This window comes from Tupaia chinensis, unplaced genomic scaffold (genome assembly GCF_000334495.1).
Source record: "Tupaia chinensis unplaced genomic scaffold, TupChi_1.0 Scaffold000532_1, whole genome shotgun sequence".
Lineage (NCBI taxonomy): Eukaryota > Metazoa > Chordata > Mammalia > Scandentia > Tupaiidae > Tupaia > Tupaia belangeri.
The window spans coordinates 3885360-3894344 of record NW_006160045.1 but is presented as its reverse complement, the minus strand read 5'-3'; the positions used below and the strand labels follow the sequence as shown (position 1 = coordinate 3894344).

The following is an 8985-nucleotide window of genomic DNA, read 5'->3' as shown; positions in this document are numbered from 1 at the left end:
ACAATATTTAGAGATTCCCAATTCCCTACCCCTCTTCCTCTTTCCCACATCCCTTCTCTCCCCTCCCAAACAGACTGTGCTGTTGTGAGTTCCCATCCCTGCCAATTTGCCACCAATGCTCATGGTAGCCTGGGTCCCCTTTTTAAATGTTAGGGCCAGGTAGAAGTCCAAAATGAGTAGCTCTTGGGTCCTTAGAAGAATTCCATGCTGCCTCATCCTACTCAGTACAGCTTGGAGTTGGTGGGCGAGCAGTGATGGGCAGAAGAGTTCCACCTGGCAAGAAGGCATTTGGGGCCAGGCCAAAGTGGGCTCACCTGCCCAGAGGTGGGGGGAACAGATGAAATTGCCTGGAGGCCGAAGGTGGACTGAGTCTGTGCTTCTCAAACGTTAATGTCCACTCGCACTACTTAGGGAGCACGTGAAAGTACAGACGCAGCGTCAGTAGGACTAGGACTGGTGGGGATTGTGCGTTTTCAGCCATTACCAGGTGACACCATGCTGCTGGCTGGAGGGTCACATTTTGAGCAACTAGGAATGCAGCAACATCTGAGTGCCTTCGGGCCTGAGGCTGGATGCACTCATCTGGTTATTTTCTGAGAAATAAGAAGCTCTGCATGGAATTTCTGGCACGTTGATGCTTCAGGAAGTTTGTCCATGAGGAAGGAAATCTCAGGCTTAGCCTGGGCCCTGGTTCAGAACTGGGGCCGGATGATTTCCCAGAGGCTATGACAACATCTCAGGCATCACCAGTGCCCAGGTGATAAGCTGATTTGCATTCAGAAGGAGGACTGTCCCAGGTGAACTCTGAAGTGAGTGTTCACCACGGGATTACCCTGGCTTATCTTTATTCCTTTGCTCAGCCTCCCGAGAGCCTCCTCTGTTTACCTTTTTTCCTCCTTCTATCTGTGAAAATCTCTTCTATAAATAACCCTATAAATTCATTTGTACTGGAGCCTAAATGACTGATAAGTCTTACACATTTTATAAAGACTGAGATTTTACCAAGGAATAAAGCTTGACCCAAAGAAAGGAAATCCTAACAGGGTCAAATAAAAAGACCTGAACACTGTGGGTTCAATTTGGCACATTTGTGGTGATCTTTCTTACAAGTGTGAGCATTTGCCTAGCTTGGAGAGGGGTAATTTTTTTTTTTTTTTGGAGAGACTTTTGCTATAGGGCACATGTGCTCACTGAAGAGACACAGAGAGAGAAAGTGAGAAATCCCCCCCTCCCCCCGGGAGTGATTCTCTTCTGGGGATTTTTGGGCATGCACACCCATGAACCCAGGGTGAGTTTCGAGTAGCTAGGTCCAGGACTCCAGCCAGTCAGCCACGTGGGGGTCCAGCCCTTAACCACTACGCCATCTGCTGGCCCTGGAGAGCGGTGATTTTTAATTCTGTATGGCAGCAAGGGACCTGACACTTGAGAGGTGAGGTTTTGTGGTGTGGATGGTGGAAGAAACACTGGACTAGCCATCAGAAAACCTCTCAGTCAAGGTTTCCATTCTCAACTTGTAAAGTGAGCAGTTTGGCCCAGGTCAATGACATTTAAGAAGTTTCTGGTTCTTAAAGTCAAGAATTGCCCTCAGTTCTTTAGAACCCGCCATCATGAATCAGAAGAACCCCGGAGGCTCCATTAGGTGCCACTAGACAGTAATTCCCATCACAACATCACAATGGATCCTAGAGGAACTGGAGTCATTCAAAGTAATGTCAACATGATACACCAAGTGGCCTTTTTTCAAAAAAGGAGGAGGAGCAAATACAGGTAAACACCAGGAGAGGGGTATCTCCTCCGTGGTTCTGAGCACTGACCCCCACCTGTAAGGGTTGGTATCAGTGATATAAAGCTTGAAACTTGATCCTTTCCCCAGGAACAGAATGGGGGTGCAATTCCTGAGAAGCCAGACTGAACAGAAATTAGCCTTCACCAGCTGCTCCTGTAATTACATTTAAATTCATTTAAACTAATTTCTTACACTTGATAAAAGCTGTTGTCTTTCCAAATTCTTAGACCTTTCTATTCTAAACATAATATAAATATATTATGGCCAGGTGAGAAGGGTCTTTTTTTCTAGGCCTCCTTGTCACCCCTGTTCCTCTTGTCCTTTTGCTGGGATACTGTTTATTGGTGAGTGCACAGAAAACTGAGCTGCCCTATTAGCATAAGATTCTGTGACTCATTGACTCACAGATTGTAAATCAGACTAACATTGGATTTTAATTAATTATATTAATTTTAGGGGAAACAACAAAACTGAAAAGTCTGCAGTGCTTCATTTACTGAGAAATTGAAATGTCTTTTATTTTTAGCAAGAGCCATAAAAACATCTCATACTGAAATAATGTAAAAATCAAGGAAGGGTTGTATTACTCAGCGTGATCACGCCCTTTAAAAGGCTTTGACATTTTCTTTATTTTTGTAAGCTTTTTTAGAAAGAAAAAAATATATGATATATTACATACACATCCACACACACACATACGCTACACCAGACCCTCCCTGTAACAGTATTCACTACTGACTGCAATTCACTATAAGGTGTTTCTATCTTAGATCATCTCAAAGGGAGATTAATTACTGATGTGTAACAAATAACTTGCAGTTAGTTAGCTTCATTTAAAAGACTGCCCCAAGGCAAGAAATTCTCAAATACTTGTACACACACACTCAATTAATTTCTTATTTCTTATTCATTTGCTGAAGCTAATAAGGTACCTACTATGTTCCTGACACCGTGTGCATAGCACCTTGCCTTTAAGAACTGGGAGTGATGACACATGTCTGTGACCCTATCTATATTAGAGTTTGAAGCAGGAGGATCTGTGTGCAGGTGCTGAGAGTCAAAAAGTGAACAGAGCTTTAGGAGGCTACAGTCTCCAAAAGGAAGTCAACAAGGTTCAGCATGGTTTGGTGGCATAATAGTATTAAGGACACAGGGCTGCGAAGCAAGGAGAGAGTAACTCAGAGAAATGAGAAAGATTCCCCAGAGGTGATGACATGAAAGAAAGCCAATAGTGAAGTGTTTAGTTCAGAAAATTACTATTATCAGCCTTGTATGTGCCAGACCCTGGCAGGGGGTTGGGAAATCTAGTAGTGAATGAGCTAGACATAGTCACCACCCTTCTGGAGCTTACAATCTAGTATAGAGATTTTAAACCATAAATAAGTCAGTAAGAGTCCCATAAATCAGCAGCAAATGATACAAATATTTAAAAATGTATGCAAGACCTATATGGAGAAAAAAATTTAAGTTGTAAGATATTAAGGACAACCTAAGTAAATTGAGAAATAAACTATATTCATGGATAGGAAGACCTAATATTGGAAAGATACTCATTTTTGCAAATTGATGGATAGATTTATAAATCCTGTGTATCTTAATCCTAATTCAAATCTCAGCAAGCATTTTTTTTTTGGAGAATTTGATGAGTTTATTATAAACTTTTTATTTATTTACTTATTTTTTAGTTTTTTTTTTGTTTCTTCCCAAAGGGGTTGTGTACTTACCAGAGAGAGAGAAAGAGAGACAGCAAGAAAGTGGGAAATCCTCCCCACCCCACCCCCAGGGGCATGGCCACACTGGAATTCCTTTTCCTCCATCATTCTCCTCTCAGAATTTTGGGCACACACACACACACACACACACACACACACACACACACATGCCCAGCATGATTTTCAAACCATAAAGTTGACTTTAACTGTAGTCACCTATGTGCTTTAACTACCACACCACCTACTGGACCAATTATAAACTTTTCATGTAAATACAAAGACTATTTTAGATTATCTTAAAGAAAACAATGAAGTAGTAGGACTTGCTCTACCAGATACCAAGATTTAAGTTATAAGGCAATGTGGTATTAGTACAGAGATGGACAAATAAACCAGTGGGACAGAACATAGAGGACACAAAAAGTATGTGTGAATCTTTGATATATAATGGAGGCCCATGGAAAGTTAGTGGGAAAAGGAATGCCTTTTTAGTGATAAAGTTGAGGTAGATTAAATATCTAAATACAAAAGGTAAAACTATTAATACAAGCTTTTGAATGATAATATAGAATTTCTTCATGTAAGAAATACATACAATCACTCCCTAAAATTCCAAAATGGGGTCCAACACTGTGACAGATGCTACTAAGATGTGTTCTGCAGGCTGGCACCAAACTGGATGTCTGGGATCAGTTCCCAGTCCAACATAAAGGCCAGGGGCAGTGGCATGCACCTGAAATCCCAGTGATTTAAGGAGCTGGGGCAAGAGGATTGTGAGCTTGAGGCTGACCTGGGCAACGCAGTAAGATCTTGCCTGAAAGAACTGGGAGTGTTGGGACATGCCTGTGACTAGCTATTTGAGAGTTTGAAGCAGGAGGGCTGCAATGCAGCAAGACCCTATCTTAAAAAGTAAAATTAAATGAAAACTTAAGGAAAGATGCATGAATTTGACTACATTACAATCTTGTGCTTAACAAAGGCTGAACAAAAACAATAAGAGATAAGAGGTCAAATCACAAGGTGGGATAAGAAGTAATTTTCTGCTCAGGATGGCCAAAGTAGTACAAGTATTTTGTACTCACTGGTTTCTCTCTTGAGAATCCAATAGGATATAAAAAATTAATTCACAACTATAAAAATAATTATTACCAAGAAAGATATTTTAACAAATCTGGAATATGAAACATGAAAAGAGTCTGGGAGAATATTGGCAGAATATATGATGTGGGGAAGCAGCAGCCCAGACAACACTGAAGGCTTCTACAACTGAAAGGCCAACAGAAGCCTGCAACAAGCTCAATTGTTAGGTACAAATTTTTTCTTAGTAAATAATCACACCAATTATTTCTCCATGCTTCCCTCTCCTCTTCTCTCCACCATCTCTAGGAAGGCAACCCAATTCTTCCCCTCCCCAAGGTGAAACAAAAGTGGGTCTAGCCTGAAGAGAATTAGGTCTACTAGGGTGGATGTTAATGTCCCAGAGTAAAGACCACTCTGTTCTTGTTAAGGCACGTCTAGCCTCAAATCCAGTGTCCTACGTGACCAACTCCTCCTCTGCTTATTCTGAAGAGATGCTTGCCCTTTGGTGATATCTGCTCACATTTACAATTTTCCCAGTCAAACATTATATTTATGACAGATCAGACACAACAGCAGGGAAAATTCTAGCTGCCTAGAAACAAATTAAGCCACTCTCTTATCCTTAATTATAAATGGACAAGCAAAGTTATCAGATCTTAGAATAAGATGAGTAACATGAAAATAAGATAAAACAGAATGAATCACAATAAATTAATATTGAGGGAAAAAGAGAGAAATTTTAAGTAACAAAAGAGAAAATTGAAAACCAAAATAAAAAGGCAACACAAACATCTAAATAGTGCTCTAAGTGAGACAGAAAAAAGTATCAAATTCACATAACAAGAACAGGATGCTTTGAGAAAGGAACAAGGCAAACAGAGCAATACAAATAAAGCAACAAGGAAGAGTTCAGACATGTTAAAAAAAAATGAATGCCAAAGTGAAATTCTGATTCACGGTGGCCATGTTCTTCATGTGTATGTAGTTGAGGAACATTTTAAAACCCTGGAGTTAGATTTACCATCTTTCTCCACATGAAAGCAGCAACAGAGAAAGCCAACCTTAAAGAAAAGCAAAAGAACAGAGAAAACAGTAAACACAGAGGAAAATAAATAGAGCAAGCATGCAGCCTGGATTCCTGATATCCTTCCAGTTCCTGTTTTGTGCTCCTGGAGAAGCCCTATTGGCTTTGGGTTCACAAGATGCCCTGGTAACTTCCTAATGCATTCTCCTCTTGGTTCAAACTAGGTCAAGTTGGGTTTTGTTAAACAGAAGACTAAAGAGTCTTAACTAAGACAAAAAGATTGGGAAACTGGAAAGTGATCAAGTCTCAAGTCCCTTAGGACCAAATGTGACTGAGTAGAGGTTCAGAAGAAGAATCAACTCCAGTGAGAATTTTGTGCCCTTGTTCTTGTGGTTAACTTTTCCTAAATATTACACTGACATTCAAATTAGAAAGTTGGACAGCAGATGCCCCACATGCAGTGTTTCCTGCATTTACATTTATTTTCTTAACATCTTGAAAGAAAGATGGGGCTTAGCCTGCCAAATCTCTAAGCACCTTATAATAACCTATTCAGACATCATATGGAAGGATTAATTTAGCCATTTCACACATTAATACAGTAGCAAACAATCTACCTTTTCATGCATCCAAGGAAGCCTGGGAATTTTAAACACAACTGTAGATTTACTTGAAAATAATATATATTTTACCCTTAAAACCAGATTTGGAAACAAAACAAAAACAAAAACCAACTCCAAAGGTAGAGTCCTAAATTAGCAATCTGAATGGGAAACCATTACATCAGCCCCTCATTCTTTTCCTTCCTCCTCAAGGTGTTCTCCCCGAATGTCCTTACTTCACATTGCCTTCTGGGAGGTACCGGAAATGAGGAGCAGAAGAGTCAAATAACGAGGAAACCTTGGTGTGCTCTGCTGTGGGCATAACATACATGACCCTGGTATGATTCCACAGAAGAAGAGAAATATAGGGAGAGTTAGGGAGGGTAAGAGAAAAAGAAAAGTTATCAAGAAAATGGAGCTCCCACAAAATCAAAGATACAGACAGATAGTAGGGACATTGGACTTCCTTATCCTAAAACCGGCTTTGCCTTTTCCAAATGCATAGTAATTTTATTTTTCTTTGTTGATTTTGGTCTTGTTTGTTTGTTTATATTCCAGGCTTGAGACAAGTTGCCTTCTCAACCCAGCCACAGTCCATGAATTTGTTGTTTAACCCAAATCCAATTGAGTGTTGCAGGAAAGAGAAGAGGAAACATCTCACACCCAAGTGGCCCACACCATAAACAAAGGGGAGTCTCGCTGTGCCAGCTCTTGGCTTCAGCTAGGCCCAGCGGGACACTGATGTCCCTGTGCCAGGGTGAGGGCAGACGCCGAAGCAGATGCTGGGCAATGAGAAGAACTATTGATTTCAGAAGCTCAAATTCCTGAGGGTAGCTGCCCTCCTCCTCCTCTCATTGGGAGGGTGGAGGTAGCTGGGAGCTGTATTGTCCACTGCAGGCTGCCAACGCAGCTCGAGATGGGAAGGTTGTCACCAGTCTCTGGCTCCAAGCGGGAGGTTTGTTAGGAATCCGCATTGTCTACTTATGAAGATTTATGGAGAAGGCAACAAACATTAGGCTTTGAAGCAGAACCGAGGTGAGCTCTATGCCCTACCTGGAGGATTCAGGAAGGCAGTTTGAATGATCGAGAATGATTCCCTCTCCCATTTGGTTCCCATCGGTATTCCAGTCCTGGGTTTCGTCCAGGAGAAAGAGCAGGGGTAAGGCATGACTTTCTGGCTATATTCATTCTCCTTCAGAGAGAAAGAGAGAGACTGGCACTTTTTGTGGCATCTCACATGGAGGGGGAAAGGCCAAGATAAATGGATAGTTTCAAGGTCATTAGCTTCCTGAGCTCACAGTTTGCTTTGCTCTGCCAGAGGACTGCTTGGAGAGGTTATAAATGTTTTGTGGCTGGACCAGGCAAGCCCATTGTTGGATCTGGGGACCTGGGCCCTGCTGCCAGTGGCAAATCTGAGCTCTGGGACTGTACACTGTACACCCTGAAAGACCATGGACCACAAAATGTGGAATCGGGTATCTTGGAAAGCTCTAGAGCCTCCGTCATAGACAACTGGCCTTTATAGAAGGGATCTGGAGTAAGGCAGGGAAGAACTCAGATGCATTCAGTCTTTCTAACGTAAGTGAGAAAAAGACATACCTTTGAAATGCAAACCTTTATGAAGAAGAGTGAGTGGGGTGGAGACCAGGATGGCAGAGCAGAGTGGAAGGCGGTGGAGTAAGAACAGGGATCTTCTTTCTTATTCCATCATGATTGGAGTTTCATGTTGTTTTTCTAATCACTTTCTATACCTTTCAAGTTCTCTTTGATTATACGATATCCTCCTCTATTTCTAAATTAGAAATTTTTATTGTGCCCTTAAATATTTGACAGAAAAAAAATTGAGGTTAAAGTTTCAATATTTAGGGGCCAGTGGGTGGTGTGGTGGTTGGGGTGTTGGACTCTTGTGGGAGGCTGCCCACCAGCGAGTCTGCCAAGGTTTCTCAGGGAGCAAACAATTGCCATGATTGGTTCCCTTCAAAAAACCTGACCTTCGAAACTTTGCTCTGATTGGCCACTAGAATCCCTCAAATTTGCATATCCGGCACCTCATGATTGGTCCAAAAGCAACCAATCATGGCCCACCGTTTACAACCAATCACGGCCCACCGTTTACAACCCACCAGAGTGTATATTACCACGATGCCTGGCCCACAGTAGCCAGATGACGACGACCAGGAAGACGACCACTGAAGAGCCTGAAGAGCTGAAACACCGCTCAGTCTCCAGAGGACCCTGAAGATCCTGAAGAGCTGACACTACATCGCCTCCAGACGACCTGGGAGACCCTGAAGAGCTGTAACACTACATCGTCTCCGGACGACCCTGAAGAGTTGTGACACCGCGTCGTCTCCGTGCTGCTCACAGTAGACGAAGCGACCCTTAAGAGTTGTGACACTGCGTCGTCTCTGTGCTGTACCGTGCTGCCCACAATAAACGGACGACACTGTCGTCTCCGTGTTGTAACACTACGCTGCTTGTCCCGGCTCTCACTCCTTCACTCAGGAAACCTATTGGGCTGTCCCCCCTCCTCCCCACCTCCCCAAGTCGGGACACGTGGCGCCCGAACAGGGACAGGACAGACTCTCACATGGTTGACCATTGTTCAAGTCCTGGACATGGCGGCTCACTTTCTCACTTTCTCTTTCTGTCTCTTTCTCTCTATGAGTGCATGTATCCTATAGCAAAATAAACAAACAATACTAATAAATAAAGTTAAATAATAATTTTTTTTAAGTTTCAATATTTATATCATTCTTTTTTTTTTTTTTTTTTGAGAGA

At 42.1% G+C, this 8985-nt stretch overlaps 1 protein-coding gene across 1 annotated transcript in view; it reads left to right on the top strand.

Annotated features, from left to right (window-relative positions):
* Window positions 1–6887, top strand: part of LOC102482434 (uncharacterized) — a 17048-nt gene extending 10161 nt beyond the window's left edge. Inside the window, exon 5 of the mRNA XM_006157279.3 lies at window positions 6763–6887. Within this exon, the coding sequence (XP_006157341.1) occupies window positions 6763–6887 (125 nt within the window). The remainder of the gene's footprint in view (window positions 1–6762) is intronic.
* The last annotated feature ends 2098 nt before the right edge of the window (window positions 6888–8985 follow it).